Genomic DNA, 18239 nt, shown 5'->3' on the forward strand with positions numbered 1-18239 from the left:
TACTATTTATATTCTAATAACATAGAAAAATAAACTCTAATAGACAGTCCAAGACCTGACGTCCGGAATCACATTGCAATGTTTCTTCTTGTGTTACGCATGCTATTTATTTATTAATTTTATTTTACTTTTCTTTCCAAATTAATGCCATTTCGTGACTGCAAACTAACTAAGCCGCATTACTTTCATAACAAAATTAGCACCTGGGTCGATCGCACTGCCATCTACTTGTCATCGTCTCGGGGAACCAGTTTCTTGGGTCGTTTTCCACACTACGTTATTCAAGGCGCTGTAGTTCAGCCCTAATAAAAGCTATAATGGCAAACATTGTAACAATATTTCTTTTTTCCAACACATGTATGTTGAACTTTAGCCTATTACAGTGGAACCCTGATGTTACATTTTCCAGCATTATACATTCAATCTCGATTGTCCCAACTTAAGAAAATGTTATAAATTGTCCTAGATTTTACATTTTCCCGCATGTTAAGTTTTTTGAGCTTGTTCCATGAAAAACATAAAATCGAGGTTCCACTGTAAAAACGCAGCAGCATTAGCTGGAATCTAGGAGTGCTTACACACTGTGGAGTAGTGGCCGCGGTGGCTCAGTCGGTAACTCGTCTGACTACCATGCTAAAGGTCCCGGGTTCGATCCCTGGCCGGTTCAAATCCGGGAACTTTTCTAATGGTGGAAGCGGCCCCGGCGCCCACCCAGCGTCGAATAACATGGGTACCTGGGGGAAACCCTGGGGGGTAAAGGTGGTCAGGGGCATGATGCTGATCACATCACCCCCACTCACGACCGGATCAAGAAAGTGTGGGGCGTTACCCCCACACCCCCTATACGCCTTCATGGCATGGTGCTATGCACAGGGGAACACTTTACCTTTACCTTTTTACGCACTGTGGAGCTCACTGTGAATGGTGCAATGGGTGTTCCACTGAGGAAAACACAGTGTTTTATATATTTATTTATTCTTATGCACAGTGACTTATCGTCTTATTATTATGTCATGTGAAAACCAGAAGATCGAAACTCCAGAAATGCAGTTTTTAGTGTTGCTTAGTGTATATCCCATGAAGTGCTCCATTGGAAGTCAGGTCTGTATATCTCCAATCCTTAGCATTAAAGTGGAGTCATGTATCTCCAATTTATTTACCTCTTTTTAGAGTCGGACATATTCCTAAGAATATATGAAGGGTGTCTACCAATCTGAAAAAAACTGGAAATTTACTTTCCCTGGAAAAGTCATGGAAATGTCAGGGAATTTTAATGTTTTTCTGGAAAAATCAACATTTTTGTAGCAGTTCACTAAAAGTAGGTTTTTGAGCAAAGAGAAAAGAACAAGCCAGAAGTTACTTCAAAAAGAAGAAAATTGTTGTGGACAAACTATACTTCAGTTTACATTGAGTATTACCTGTATATACAGTAGAAATTTCTTATTAAATACTCGTCATTAAAAAAGCATTTCCTGTCTAGTTTTTTTGTACTCAAGACAACACTTTGACTTTTCTTATCATGCAAGGATGTTTACGTTTTCCTGGCTGTGGACAGGCTCAAAGCTACAGTGCAAAGGATCCTCCAAGGCCAATTATCAAAGGAACGCTTGCAACTTGTCTGGCAACAAAAGCGGAATTGCAAGAGGCGGCAGGAACAATTTGTCAATTTCATCGTAAAATCGCTACAGGTGTCTGTCATCTACATCATTTAGTTAGTGTAATGTTACCTCATACAAACCTTTATGTGAATGTTTTGTCAACATGGAAAAAATGCTCTCATCAATTAAGCATGTGTACATTTTTATACACATTTTATTTAGTGGAGTTTGAGTTTTAGCGGATTTTGCATTCCAGTTGTTGGCAACACTGAGAGGATATGATATGATATGATTTATTTCATTCCTTTGACCATTGTACAGTGGTTGTTTTCCACACTCTGGTATGAACTTCTCTGTCCAGCACTTGTTTTAGAATGCACCACAAATACGTCATGGGTAGGTAGCTCATTGGGGAAGAATCTTCAGGAAGAAGTCTGGAAATAGGTTAAAGTAAAGACAACCATTCACTAGCACTTTTCCCTGCTGTCATTATGTGAGAGTGAAGCATCACTTACATTTGCTAGTTGATTTGTTCCTGTATTTTTGTTTGAACTTCGGAGATAACCTAGCTAGTCTAGAATATATGTGCCTGATAATTAGAGTAACATATGTTTTATTCGTAATCTCAACAAAAACAATCCAAAAATTGCAACAAGAAAGTGGTAAATGCCAATAGCCACTTACTGTAGGAGATCTCTATTTGAAACTTGTTCAAAACATGACCTTTTCCTGAGTATTTAATAAGAAATTTCTACTGTAAATACCGATAATACTCAATATAAACTGAAGTATAGTTTGTCCACAACAACTTTCTTCTTTTTACAGAAACTTCTGGCTTGTTCTTTTCTATTTGCTCAAAAACCTACTTTTAGTGAACTGCTATAAAAATGTTGATTTTTCCAGAAAAAAAATTAAAATTCCCTGACATTTCCATGACTTTTCCAGAGAAAGTAAATTTCCTTCCTTTTCCAGTTTTTTTCAGATTGGTAGACACCCTGCATGTATTATTAGGAATATGTCCAACTCTAAAAAGAGGTAAATAAATTGGAGATACACGACTCCACTTTAATACCAAGGATTGGAGATATTATGAATTCAACATTGGAAACATTAACAATATGTAAAGTTTTCATATTAATCTCTTGAATATGCAACATTGCGAGTACATATTCAACAGGGCCTTTTTAATTTTGAAACTCAAGTTCTATGGAATTAAAATTAAAATTTTAAATGACAAAACTGAATAATGTTACAACACTTGTATTAATTTCTTATCGACTTATATTAGGCTCTTATAACATAACTATGTGCATGATTTTAAAAACAGATTTTCGACTATGCCAGCTAACAAGACATACTATGTATCCTCAGGAAGACAATAGGAAATGAAAGAGATTTTCAAGAAATTCAACAACATAATTGCCCATTTTACCATCATTCATTGTCATATTCTGCAAACATTTTTTAAGTAGCATTCCTGCATAACAATCACTAAAATATCTTTCCATTGGACAACTGTCAGTGGGAAAAGATTGTTCTCGCGGCTGTGTGTATCGTGACATATAAATGGTACACTATTATTGAGAAAATGCACATTAATTGTAAGGAAGATTTTGCAATGTCCACACAATGAGAAGGAAGCTTCACTTCAGTCTGTTGCAAATTAATTCTCTGTAGCATTATACATTCAATGAATCAGTTACAAGCCTTGATGAGATGAAAACTGTACTTTCGTAAAAACCAACATTGATGAACCTGACTGGCTAGCTTGCTTGGAGTACTAGAAACTCATTGTAGAATTTCAAGTCATGAAATTAACTGTCCTTCATTGTTGGAGATTTATCTATAAAAGTAACCATGTTTATTATTTCTTTATATATTTTATATTGCATATAGCTTCAATTGTTTATTTGTGTATTTCAAATGCCTTAAGTAACCTGCACTCCCATTGGCTAATTCAATCTTAGCGCGGTGTCTAGTTGCCGCCATTTTAGCGCGGTAGTTACTTCCAGCCAGTGTGCGTAGAGAGGCCACTCGGGACACAGCCAGAAACCGTCGCAGACAATTATGGATACCGTAAGCCCAACATGGCTACGTTTCATTAGTGGCGCGTTGTTGTAACACCAGATGCAACTTCGTGTAAACAGTTTTCCCTAGACAGGAGTGCATGGGAAGTGTAATCAAGTGTTATGTGCATATACCTTATAATACATAGTTATAGTTATCAGTGTGTGTGCCTGTGTTTTCTTTACAACTCCCAAGAGGATCGCGGTGAACTTTGCCCTGTAGCGACACAATCCATTCCAGGGAGACAATCAGGGTCCTACCGGGCAGCAAACGCATCATTTTTGGTCCTCCGCAGGCCGCGATCTCCTTTGTATTGAGCATGAGGTACGTTACCATCAGTGATTCTAGTGACATTGTGTTGTGCAAACTTTATTTTCAAGTGCAGTAACTGTAAGTTATTGAAAGCATTACGTCATTCGTTGTAGCGCGCGAGATATTTTCCACGTGGCTGAAGGACACGCCCGGTACTTCCCCGACCGAGAACGCTCTCGCTGTTCGCTTGTCAGTGACGCTTCACACTCCTCTCCCTTCTCCCCTCCCGCTGTGTGAGGAACAGTCGGCGACCAGTGACATGACGTCATACATCGCTGGTGTGTCGCTGAGTTATTTTTAGACTGCAGTTTTCTATTCCCCCGCGGGACTGGCTTTTTCGTTCGTTTCGTGCGGGAAACTCGTAGCGAGGAAAAACGTATCGCGGAGAGGTGCATAGCAGCCCACGCGTGCAGACGTGACATCACTATAGCAACCGTGCATCAGCTGTTCGAGTACCCGCAGTGTTGCAGCCTAACCAGGACTTCAGATGCCTAGATGGTCCAGTGAATGCCAGATCGGTGAGTACAACAGTGTTTGGTTCAATATTTCCTCACTTTTTCCTTTCATTTCAATACGCATTGCTTGTCCCTCCCACCTTGAGGCATGGCAGACTTAGCACATCTTCTAAAGCAACGTGCCGCCTACAGGGGGCAAATAACGAGATTGCAGTCGTATATTAGCAGTGTTGATCCAGAGGCGCCGAACGTTCAACAGATCAAGGTTCGGCTGGAGCAACTGAACACATTATGGCCCAAGATAGAAGAAATTCAGGATTGCATTGAATTTGAAGCCACAGACGATGAACACACGGCAGTTCGAGAGACAATCGAACTTTCATATTTCGATCTCAAGTCGCAGATGCTAACATTAATTGAGGGAAATCATTCAAATACAGACGGCGCGGAAAATGAACACAGGGCTTCGTGCAAGTCTCAAGTCAAGTTGCCGTTAATAGAGCTTCCACATTTCAGTGGAAATTACACCCAATGGGTATCATTCAAAGACACATTTTCTTCGCTCATACATGATAATTCGGATATTTCAGATATTCAGAAATTCCAGTATTTACGTGTCGCACTGAAGGGTGAGGCATTGCAAATCATTGAAAGCATACCAATTACAGCATCCAACTACGGTGTAACGTGGAAACAACTCCAAGAGCGTTTTGACAACAAGCGTCTCATAGCTGCTTCACACGTCAATGATATTTTGCATATAAAACCAGTGTCGAAAGAAAACGCAGAGGAATTGCGATCGTTCACAAACACAGCTATCAGTTCCATCTCAGCGTTAAAATTATTAGCAGGAGATAGTTCACTATCAGATATAGTGTTAGTTCAACATCTTACTTCTCAGCTTGATGCCACCACACGAAAAGCTTTTGAATTAGAAGTGAATGATTCTGAATTCACCACTCTTGACAGTTTGTTTCAATTTCTAGAGCACAGAACCAAGGCTTTAGAGAAATTCAAACCAATTTCCAATGAAAGATCAACATTCAAACCACAGTTTAGTGGCAACACCAAACAACAAAGTCACAAACCTGCGCATCCTTCTCCTTCAAGATCGTATGTTTCTACTGTATCTCCTTCATGCCTGTATTGCAAGGATACTATGAAGAATAATAAGCATCCGCTGTTTGCGTGCAGTTCTTTCAAAGCAGCTACGATAGCTCAGAAGTACAAATTTCTTCGAGAAAACCAGATCTGTTTCAATTGTCTTGGACAGTCAGATCACCAGGGATTTAGGTCAGGATGCAAGGCAGGATCTTGCAAGTATTGCGGCGAGAAACACAATTCCCTTCTTCATGAAGATAAGAACAACAGAGAACGTCAAACACAGAAGCAGCCCAGTAAATCCAGAAGAAAATCGGCAGTAGGCGATGATACTCGTTTTCAGGATAATGATGCCCAGACTAAAGCAACATATTGTTCTGTCAAGAACAGAGAAACTTCGCAAGTTCTCCTAGCCACAGCAGTCATAAAAATCAAGAACGCATACGGCGAGTGGCTCCCATGTCGTGCACTTTTGGATGGAGCCTCGCAGAGTAACATTATGACAGAGAACCTTGCTCAGCAGCTACGCATCAAGAAAGAAAAACGCCGAATACCTATCCAAGGGATAAATGAAGCTACAGTCCAAGCCTTTCACACCATGGAGACGCAGATTAAATCCAGCATAAGTGGATTCACCATGGATATATCTTGTTCCATCTTGCCAAACATCACAGGTTCGATGCCAGTGCAGAGGCTCGAAACTTCCACATGGGGAATTCCGAGTGACATACATTTAGCAGCTCCTAGCTTCCATACACCTGGCAACATTGACCTACTTTTGTCTGCAGATGTGTTCTACACGATTCTCAAGCCAGAAAAACTTTCAAGAACAGGAAACTATCCAGCGTTGCAAAACACTGAATTTGGGTGGATTGTAGCAGGAAGGATTCCCAATGCACCATCTACGAACGGACCTTCGAAGTCATTCTTTGTTCGCACAGAAGATACAGTCAATTTCCATTTACAGAGATTTTGGGATTTGGAGGAATTCCATGATAAGTTGTCTTCGCCAGAAGAAATCGCCTGTGAAAAACATTTCCAGGAAACTACATCTCGTGATCGAGAAGGTCGATACACAGTCAAACTACCCTTGAAGAAGGACAGATCCGTTCTTGGGGATTCTCTGCAAACAGCGATTTCACGATTTAACCAATTAGAAAGAAGACTTGATCGGAACATGGAATTGAAAAGAGAGTACACAGAATTCATGGTCGAGTACCAACAACTCAAACACATGCAACAAATTGGGACATTGGAAGATGTATCCAGAGACAAGGAGACAAGGTACTACATTCCACATCACTGTGTGATCAAGGAATCAAGCAAAACTACACGTTTAAGAGTGGTTTTTGATGGAAGCTCGCCCACAACTACGGGGGAATCGTTGAACAGTATACAGATGATTGGTCCCACGATACAAGAAGAATTGTTTTCAATCCTGCTCAGATTTCGTAGTCACAAAATCGCACTGACTGCAGACACGGCTAAAATGTATAGGCAAATTAACATGCATTCAGAAGACAGACCACTTCAATGCATCTTATGGAGAGCATCACGTGACGAACCGATCCATGTTTACAGTTTGAACACAGTCACTTATGGATTAACTTCAAGTTCATTCTTGGCCACAAGATGCCTCAAGCAGTTGGCAGAAGATGAATCATCAAATTTCACAGTAGCCACTCATGTCTTGACACATGACTTCTACGTTGACGATTTTCTGGGAGGAAATCATTGCATTGAAGGTGCAATAAAGCTGCGTGAAAGTCTCACAGAATTACTCCAGAAGGGAGGATTCAATCTACGTAAATGGTGCTCCAATAGCAAGGCAGTGTTGGAATCTATTCCAGAAGAATTGAAGGCAGTACAGGACCTAGTGCAATTCGACACAGAAGGCACAAAAACATTGGGAATTTCATGGCGCCCATCCACGGACGAATTTCTCATGGACAGCAAGGTCGCCACAACAGTGGATGTAGGCTCGTTGAAGATCTTCTCAAAGCGCCAAGTTGCCAGCATAATTGCACAAGTGTTCGATCCAATCGGACTAATATCGCCAGTGGTGATTACATACAAGTCATTCCTGCAGCAGTTATGGCTCCACAATGTAGGATGGGATGATCCGCTTCCTATAGATTTGCAGAAAACATGGCGTCGTCTTCATTCGCAGCTCACATGTATTAACGAAGTAAAAGTACCACGGTTCGTTTTGGCTCCAGGAGACATACGGAAAGTTCAAATTCACGGTGTCTCTGATGCATCAGAGAGAAACTATGGCAGCGTTCTCTTCGTAAGATCAATTGATTCAGAGGGTCACATAAGTGTGAACTTATTGTGTTCAAAGTCCAAGGTGGCTCCGGTGAAGAGAACCACTCTTCCACGTTTGGAATTATGTGCGGCAGTTCTACTAGCCAAACTGGTACGCAAAGCATTGTCCATACTGCGTCTATGTATAGACACCATTCACCTATGGACCGACTCAAAAATCGTCCTAGCTTGGCTGGCATCACCAGCCAGTAAATGGAAACCTTTTGTTGCCAACCGGGTTGCTATGGTACAGGAACTCACACAGGTCAGTGATTGGAAGCACGTTCCGTCAAAAGACAATCCTGCAGATCTGATCTCACGAGGAGTCGATGCAAAAACTATCAGATCACTTCAGCTTTGGTGGCACGGACCCACCTGGCTCCAAGAAGATGAGACACAGTGGCCATCATCCAGTTTAGCATTCCGTCCAGACGACAACACTATTCCAGAGCAGCGTAAGGTAGCAGCTACCACATTGGTCACTCATGTAACAACTGAAGAAGAAATCATATCTAGATATTCAAGTTTATCCAAGCTACTGAGAGTAATGTCACTCTGCAAAAGGTTCATCAGCAATTGCAGAAACTCAAGAGAGAAAAGGAGTGAAGACCTTACCACCTTTGAAATTCAAGGCGCCACACTTGCCTGCATCAAGATAACGTGCATAACGTGCATTCTTCTCTCAGGAAATCAAGGATTTGTCTGACAAGCAGCAAGTACACAACAAAAGCATTTTGAGGAACCTTCATCCATTTCTCGACAATGAAAAAGTAATTCGTGTCGGAGGAAGATTGGAAAACAGTGAATTGGAGTTTCAAAGCAAGCATCAAATTATTCTTCATCCGAAGAGTCATTTCGCGAAAATTCTGATAGCATCAGAACACAAGAGACTTATGCATGCTGGTTCACAGCTTCTCATATCATCACTTCGTGAGAAATACTGGATACCTCGCATACGACAGGTGGTCAAACAGATCATTCACCAGTGCAACATATGCTATCGTTTGAAGGCTTCAGCCACCCAGCAGCTGATGGGGCAGTTACCCTCCAGTAGAGTGAGACCCAGCAAGGCATTCCATCACGTAGGCGTTGATTACGCAGGGCCATACCACATCAAGACCGGAGCCGTAAGAAGCAGATCCACAAGAAAATGCTACATTGCAGTTTTCACTTGTCTTGCCACAAGGGCAATTCATCTAGAGATTGTCTCAGACTTGACATCACAAGCCTTCATCGCAGCTCTACTACGCTTCACCGCGAGAAGAGGAAAGTGTGCAAGTATTTTTAGCGACAATGCTACGACGTTCCATGGTGCTAAAAATGAATTGCAGGAATTACGTAAACTCCTTCAATCACAAGAGTTCAACAAGGACATCAACAGATTTGCAGCAGAAGAGAATTTCCAATGGAAGTATTCTCCGCCACGCAGTCCGTCATTCGGCGGGATTTTTGAAAGTGCAGTGAAGTCTATGAAATACCATCTCCGCAGAGTAGCAGGAAACGCCGTGCTAACATACGAAGAACTAGTAACTCTGCTATGCCAAATAGAGGCCTGCCTCAACTCCCGTCCTCTTTCCACACTCCCTGATTCTCATGATGAATTCAGCTACATTACCCCTGGTCATTTTCTTATTGGAGGTCCTCTAACCTCATTTCCTGAACCAAACATTACAGATCTGGCTGCCAACAGATTATCCAGATGGCAGAGCATACAGCAGTTCCAGAAGCGAGTATGGAGGAAGTGGTCTCAGGACTATCTGCATAGTCTGCAGCAGCGACAGAAATGAACAGCCATTCAGTCGAATTTGAAGCCTGGCACACCAGTGCTATTGAAGGAGGACAATCTTCCACCACTCTCGTGGAGAGTCGGCGTCATCCAAGAAGTGTTTCCGGGAAGGGATAACCTAGTGCGCGTAGTCACCGTTCGTACTAGAGACGGAATCTACAAGAGAGCATTAAGCAAAATTGTGCCTTTACCACATTGGGAAGAAGACGCTCCATGAGCTAAAACATTGACAATGTATCCCCTAGTGTTAGGTTGGATGTGAACATTCCAACGGGGGGGAGTATGTTGGAGATTTATCTATAAAAGTAACCATGTTTATTATTTCTTTATATATTTTATATTGCATATAGCTTCAATTGTTTATTTGTGTATTTCAAATGCCTTAAGTAACCTGCACTCCCATTGGCTAATTCAATCTTAGCGCGGTGTCTAGTTGCCGCCATTTTAGCGCGGTAGTTACTTCCAGCCAGTGTGCGTAGAGAGGCCACTCGGGACACAGCCAGAAACCGTCGCGGACAATTATGGATACTGTAAGCCCAACATGGCTACGTTTCATTAGTGGCACGTTGTTGTAACACCAGATGCAACTTCGTGTAAACAGTTTTCCCTAGACAGGAGTGCATGGGAAGTGTAATCAAGTGTTATGTGCATATACCTTATAATACATAGTTATAGTTATCAGTGTGTGTGCCTGTGTTTTCTTTACAACTCCCAAGAGGATCGCGGTGAACTTTGCCCTGTAGCGACACAATCCATTCCAGGGAGACAATCAGGGTCCTACCGGGCAGCAAACGCATCATTCATATATCCTGGTGGGATCTTGCCCAAAATAAAATTTTTTGCCTGAAAACAACAGTGTGAACAATGTCATTTTCAAAGCATGGAAACTTTAGACTTTGTAATTTTCTTAATAGTAGTTGCGTAAATGATGAAAATAATATTTTAGTCATTGAGAGCATCTTTGGAAAATTTGGGGCTTATCTGATAACCCCTTGAACTAATACTAACACACTTCGAAATTTTCACTGGCACCGTACTTGAAAATTTAACAATCGGGTTTTCAAAATTTTTGGTTCAGGGTGTCTATCAGTCTGGAAATCCTGGAAAAGTCAGGGAAATTTGCTGTATGGAAAAAGTCAACATTTTTGTAGTAGTGCACTAAAAGTAGGTTCTTGAAAGTAGAAAGAAAGGACAAGCAAGAAATTTGAAACTTGACAAACTATACTTCAGTTTAATATACTGACCGTTACCAGTTCTTACAGTAAAATTTTAACTGTTTTCATGTAGAAATCTATTACAATAGGTGGCTGTGGGAATTTACCATTTGTTATTGCTTTCTTAGTGTCAGTTTGATAGTTATACATGTGTTATTAAATTGTATTGTAATTATGTATTATTTGTGCAGTAATTTGATTACTTTTTTAAAAAAATATTTCTTTTTTAATCACTAGTCAATGATAAAGTCAAGTATCACATAAAAACTCACCCCTGATAATTGCTTCTCTTCCCATATCCAACTGCTGTTGAGATTCCCTTCTCGTTATTACTTTTACACGTGAAGTCGATATTCCATTATTAGGTTTAGCGAGATTCTAAGCATGTATTTAGCTGAAATATAGTGACTTTCTTCCAGACATGTACACCATATGCCTTGCCCAACAACTTGAGCTCTGGTGAAAGTGGAAATGTATATTTTGTCAAGAAAAAGGCAGGTTGGTGCAGCAAAACTGTGGCAAACCTACAGTTGTAAACAATTATCTGGTCACTAAGTTTACATGTAGATTTGCATAATTCAGCGAAAGGGGTTCCGCATTGCGAAGCCAGGCAAGAAATGTGGATGGAGAAGCACAAGGCTTCTCCTTGTGAGGGTCCTCAGTAACAGAGTGGTACTTGTTAGCACAGCAAGCTACGGCACCCTGTTTCCTCTCTCCTGCAAATTTGATACATTGGAAGTTATGTCCCTCTGGTTTTCACAGGACAATTACCGTATTTGCAGATGCATAAGCAGCACACATTGTTTAAGGAAAAAGTTTTTATCACTGAATTTATAATTAATTTGCAGTAAATATAAGGTAATATGAAGGACTACTTTCAACAAATAACGTACTTAAACTTACTAGTTAAGGAAACACTTTAATCATCTTCGTCACACACCACAAGGAAGCAAGAAAGAAGTCATTTAACTCTGAACAGAGAAAATTTTCAGAAATGAAGGCAATCAAAAACTGAATCTTATACTCTGGCAAATACGGTACAATTTTTTCTTGTTGGCAGTAAGGTTACACTTGCATTATTGATTTTGCATCTTTGTTTTCTATTGTGCATAACGGTAGCATATACTAATACTGTACAAGTAAAATGTAGATCATGTAAAAGGCAGCAAAAAAAAAAAAAGGAAAAAAAGAACATTGTATAAAAGTTACAAAATTACTTGAGGTACGAACTATATGAAACAAAACAATAAGAGAATTGCACGTCACTACTTTAAAATGTTTTTTTTTTAAATATTAATTTTATTGTAGGGGGGGACAACATACAAAACTTTTTTTTTCCAGATAGACAAACACTTACCAGGGAGAGAAATGCTTTTCAAGAATATTTCCAGTGGAAAGTAACTGTGACCGAGTTACTTTTTAAATTATTAACTGTAACTCACTTATGTAACTTTCCACACAATGATAGTTTCTTGTCCCCATGGTATCCGTCAATATCAATATATAGTACGAATATCAGCTAAGCTCTACTTTTTTTCCATTGCTACTAGGTAAACAATGTAGAATCATGCTTCTTTCTTTTTTTAGTGTCTCTGGGAGGAACAGCATGTTTCTTCATGGGCGGCAGTATACTCTCCATAGTGGAGTTTGTATACTTTTTCACTTTGAGATTGTTTTTCTACATATGCAAGGGTAGAAAAGATCACAAAAAGCATCCTTCACTCAATGCATCTCATGACCCGAATGCTACCAGAAGAAGAGGAAGAAATGTTGTTGAACGTGCTGAAAGTGTGTGCATTGAACCAAGCCTCTGGATAGCTAGAAGCGAGCAGAAAAACATGCATGAACCCAGAGTAACTGGTATCTTGTCTCTGATTGACTTCAGAAGTAAATTTGCAGCTCCCAGGAGATTCACCGACGTGAAGCTGGAACCAGCTTCCGTCAGGAGACAAGATTACATCACTCCATCTCTGTTTTATCTGCGTTAGGATTAACCAGTAGGATTCACAAGAATCTGAAAAGATGTTTCTTCTGGTTTTTGGCAGTTATTTTTATATTTTACCATCTTTCCTGGCACTTAACATCACAGTGCACATGCGTTGCTCTCACTGACATATAATCACAAATAATGTATTAATGTTTCAGTAACATTATTTTATTTTCTCATTTTACACACCACTGAACATTTGGCTAAACATCTGTAAGGATCGCTTTATATTTTTATAATAATTACCTTTGGTTTCTTCACGAAATGAATGTAGCATGGTTTTGCACTATCGTGCCTGCTTTTTCTGTCATGCCATAACATGCACAGGCAGCATGGCACTCGCTGAAATATTTTGCTTAAAATTCATTTTCAGAAAAACGTGTTTGTTTGCTTGGTCACTCAGCTCGTTTCTAACGTTTTGACAGTAGCACAGGTCGAGGCAACTGGGCACATGGACGTGCACATGTTTTTTTTTCCAGGGAGGGGCAAGGAAGGTATTTTTTTCCAAGGTGGGGGGGGGGCAAACAAAGCACATTTCCCCCCCCTAATAGTGTTGTTCCCTCTAAAAACCTTGTTTAAATTTGCATTTATTCATGCAATATTTAACACATTCTGACTGAAATGAAATTGTGTGTGAAATATATAATTTTTTGGTTGACTCATTTTCCAGGGGGTCATGCCTGGCACCCCCCCCCCCCCCATTCCAGACGTCCATGACTGGCCATTGTAACGAGTTGGAGATGGCACTTGCACAAGAGAATTCCTGCAAGGACTCATCCATCCAACAAAAATTTGCAATAATATCACAATTAGTTGTGTCCGAACGGCGTTACGCTGCTTGCACATGCTCTGCAGTGTTAACATTCTTTTCTCGTGAAACTCTGGCCAAAATGATTATTATGACTCCCATCTGGGTATGCCAGTAAGTAAAACTATTTTGGTAGAGTTGGTGTTTAAGGTCCACTTTATTCAGTAAGGCTAATCGGGACTGGGCCTACGGTTTAAAGTGGGATCCGAACCACTGTGCCATGTGCCCCCACCAGGTATCAAACCCGGGACCCCTTGATTACAAAGCAACGACGCTACCACTGTGCCATCAGGGAGGCCCCGTAAAACTATTTTATTTCAAAAAGCATATGCTTCATAAGTCTATGCATGTGGGTGAGGAGAATCACCTCTAATAATTCAAAATTGTGTTCTTTGCACGAGACTTGAGAGACTGTGATACACTGTGATTTATCCACACACACACCCCCTAAAATTTTTCACAAAGGCCCAATTTATGATAATTTTGGCTCTAACTGTAACGGTAAGTAGGTGAAATGGCTGATAATTTTCTCAAGGTATTAGTTTAGATTATTTCCATAAATAGTTTGTAACTTAGTGTAAATTCAGCCATTTTGTTTTCATGAATTCATATATCTGTTTTATAAGTGTGTAAAAGTGCAGTTTTCTTCACTAAATAAAAATTAGTGAAATTCATTCATTAATTAAGTAGGTAAATAAATTAATCCTTTGCCTTCTTTATGGAATATCCTAAAAACATATCTGTAAATACTGTGATGCACACACACTTATCCATTTTTTTTTTGTAAATAGTTGCATTTTCATTAAATTAATACTAATATGCAGATTGTGAAGTATTATTATAAATAGCACTTTTATGATTGATATGATGTACTTATCAATTGAGTTGTTTGTATTAGATTAGTTTTTGTAACATAGTGCATTTTTGTACCATGGTGACAGAGTTTGTTTTGCAGAATTCAATCGCACAAAATGAATTTTCTACCTGCATCAACATTTTTGCTGAAGTGAAACTAAGAGTTATGTTGTGAAGTGTCAAGATCTTTTTGAATCATCCTGTACATAAAATTACATACATATTCCTGTGTATAGAATAAAAGGATGAGATGTGATAACGATTACTGACACTGTTTATATAACGTTGTTTACCCCTTTTTACTCACCCAATCCTGCTTCCTGCAACTTCATCCTTAGATGAAAATTGCTAGTGTATAATAATATGACTACAAGTGACAGAAACAAAAAAAAAAAAAAAAAAAGTGCATAGGTGCATGAGGAGGATTAAAAGTTTGCAGTGAAATATAGTAGTATCTTCTGTAAACTGTCTTGATACTTTTTGGTTACACTTCGTACACATTAGCGTACTTAAGACTTTTATCTTCCACAAATATAAAATAATTCAATGTGACTTTAGTTAAAAATTACTTCATTTGCCTATCGATTTCAGCAATGCACTGGCATGATTCACAGAAGGTTGTTGACATTGTACACTCCTGTTCACATACTCTATGTGATCAAAAGTATCCGGACACACCGCGAAACATGCGTTTATCATCGAGGGTGACACAGTACTGCAATCTACCACGTGGAACACATAGTCAGCGAACTCAGTAGTCTGCAGACAGTGTGAGACAGCAGTATGGGATGGTCTGAGGAACTCACAGACTTTCAACGTGGTCAGTTGGTTGGGTGCCACTTGTGTAGGAAGTCTGTGTGAGATTTCCACCCTCCTAAACATCCCTCTGTCCACTGTTTCCGATGTTATAGTGAAGGGATATGTACAACCCACAAGCGTGCAGGCCAACCTCCCATGTTGACCTCCAGAGACCATCAAGTGTTGAAGAGGGTCGTGTAGCATTATCGTCAATCATCCATCGCCACCATCACACATGAATTCCGAACTGCATCAGGATCTACTCCAAGCACCATTACTGTTTGCGCAAGGTGCGGCAACTTGGTTTCCATGGCCGAGCAGCTGCCCATAAGTAAAACATCACACAGAAAAATGCCAAACGCCGCCTCGTGTGGTGCAAGGAACGTCGAAACTGGGCCATAGAACAGTGGAAAGCCATTGTGTGGAGTGATGAATCACAGTACACAAAGTGGCGATCTGATGGTAGGGTGTGGATGTGGCGAATGCCTGGTGAACGACATATACCAGCCTGTATAGTGCCGACAGTGAAATTCGGATGTGGCGGGGTTACAGTGTGGTCATGTTTCTCCAGGAGGGGGCTTGACCCCCTTGCTGCTTTACATGGCAATGTCACGGCACAAACTTACATTGACATTTTAACAGCTTTTCATGCTGCCTACCGTTGAAGACCAGTTTGGGGATGACCATTGTGTCTTTCAACATGACCGAGCACCCGTCCATACTGCAGGGCTTGTGGGGGAGTGGTATGACGACAACAACGTCCCACTAATGGACTGGCCTGCGCAGAGTCCTGATTTGAATCCTATAGAACATCTCTGGGATGTTTTGGAATGCCGACTTCATGCTAGACCACACCGATCCACATCAATACCTCTTCTCATTTTGGCGCTCTGCGAGGAATGACTGCCATTCCTCAGGAATCCTTCCGGCACCTGATTGAAAGTATGCCTGTGAGAGTGAATGCTGTCATCAAGGCTAAGGGTGGGCCAATACTGTATTGACTGGCAGTGTTCCCGATGGAGAGTTGCCCAAACTTGTACTTTATTTTCAGGTGAGTGTCCGGATACTTCTGATCACATAGAGTATGTGGTATACTTTTTAGAGTAACAGTTGAAATATGTGCCACTTTATCTGAACAGGAGTGTACAGCCATGGGACACACAGTTGTAGCAATTGCACTTCAGAGCCTCTACCAACAGTTATAAACAGCTTTTGCCAGCCTCCATGCTGGAGTTGTTAGGATAGTGCACTATGATGCCAGGGGTCCTGAGTTCGAATCCCATCCTGGGCGTGGGTGTTCTTTGCGACTTCCCCTTAATCAATTTCATCCTATCATCACTCATCCTCATCTTCGCAATTAGCCAAAAGCGGCGGAAATGCAAAGTAAAATAAACCAAATTTATCAATAAACAGCTTTAGAATTAAAGTTACACAAAATTGAAACCCCATTTTCATATTTCATATGCCCACCTCCAATTAAAAAAAAAAAAGAGTATAGTCCAAGATGGCCACCCTGTTGGTCACATACTCTATCTGGTTTTTACACTTCAATGTATCATGTATTTGCATGTTTTATTCCTAGTGTTTCACCATCCACATTTGCTTCAAATTGACCTTTCTGTACTTATGGACCACCCTGAATAAAATGTTCATGGTAACACTGTCACTGAAATTGATAAACAAAGTAATTTTTCAAAAAGTTACACAGAATTGTTATATATTTGTGTAAAATTTAAGCACAGGTAGGTTAAAAGTTACTGGTCCTACAGCCTAAAGTGGGGTTCAAACCACTTTGTCTCTCCACCAGGTATTGAACCCAGGACCCTTTTATAAGGTGATATTGTCACCACCTATTGGGTAGGTCCTTGTATAAGTAGAGAATTCAACCATGTTATTTGGCTGAGTAAAGTGATTGCAAATACAACTTTTTCTTCAAATTCCTTCCCACATATCCCATCTAAGTAAGTGTGTTATTGGAAGCAATTCAAGAAAATTTAAAAGAAAAACTTTTACAAATAAAGCTACACATAGAGCATACACTATCTGAAGTATGAGGGCTAGTCAAAAGAGAGTGAAAATTATTTTTATATATATATCACAGTGAACATGCAGCAGTGAAACAAATTTGTGCAAGAAGAACGTGTCTCGTCGAATCAGCAGATAAAATTACAAGTGTGTATGCACCAGTGGCAGCTTGTAAGAAAAATATTTAGTGGTTCTGTACAAAAACAACAACTTGAAGTACGAATTTTGGTTGTAAGGTATAAGCACATCAGAAGTAGTTGATCATGCAGTCAGAGGAAGAAGAAAGCCATTTTGATTAAGTGAAAATAGAATTTTAAAAAAAGTATCATACAAACATAACTTATCGTTTGTAAATGAATTACATTCATCAAATATTTTCCAAATATTCAAACAGAAAATACCCGAAATTCATAAACACGTTTTACTACCCTCGGCTTCGGACTCTCACTCTAATACTGTGATAAACGAAGGGATAGTTTCAACTTTTCACAATGATTGAATGACCTACTCAGCAGGATGGAAGAGGCTCGGGCAGAGGGTTGGCATGGCTTTCGAAACAGCAGTGCCAACCCTAGAATAATATCGTTCTTTCTGGAATTAGTTTTGCATCAATTGAACAATGACTGAATAAAATAAACAAACAGCTGCCTCAAGATACCAGCATTCTTTCCCGCAAAGCCCCTACTTCAAGATGAAGGAACCAGTGTGTCCTGCAATAAAAACTCATATCCATCCATGTCTGTCCTGGTCCAAATTCGGCTCACGTCAACATAAATTCAAGCCCAGATGGAGCTAATCGCGCGGAACTTCGGGCATTTTAAAATTTAAAATCCCAATGAAGACTTTCCCCCTTTATCACCCTTCACTGTAAGCATTATCACCCTTCGAGGCAGAAATGACCACGTGTAGGAGGAGTCAAAAGTTCG

At 40.1% G+C, this 18239-nt stretch overlaps 1 protein-coding gene across 1 annotated transcript in view; it reads left to right on the forward strand.

Moving 5' to 3' along the window:
- Positions 1-13488, forward strand: part of LOC145990140 (sodium channel protein Nach-like) — a 123879-nt gene extending 110391 nt beyond the window's left edge. Inside the window, exon 11 of the mRNA XM_083125803.1 lies at positions 12428-13488. Coding sequence (XP_082981929.1) covers positions 12428-12828 — 401 coding nt within the window. The 3' untranslated portion in view covers positions 12829-13488. The remainder of the gene's footprint in view (positions 1-12427) is intronic.
- Positions 13489-18239: the final 4751 nt, after the last annotated feature.

The sequence above is a fragment of the Lepisma saccharinum genome, chromosome 7 (assembly GCF_977018435.1).
Source record: "Lepisma saccharinum chromosome 7, izLepSacc3.1, whole genome shotgun sequence".
In the NCBI taxonomy this organism is placed as follows: domain Eukaryota; kingdom Metazoa; phylum Arthropoda; class Insecta; order Zygentoma; family Lepismatidae; genus Lepisma; species Lepisma saccharinum.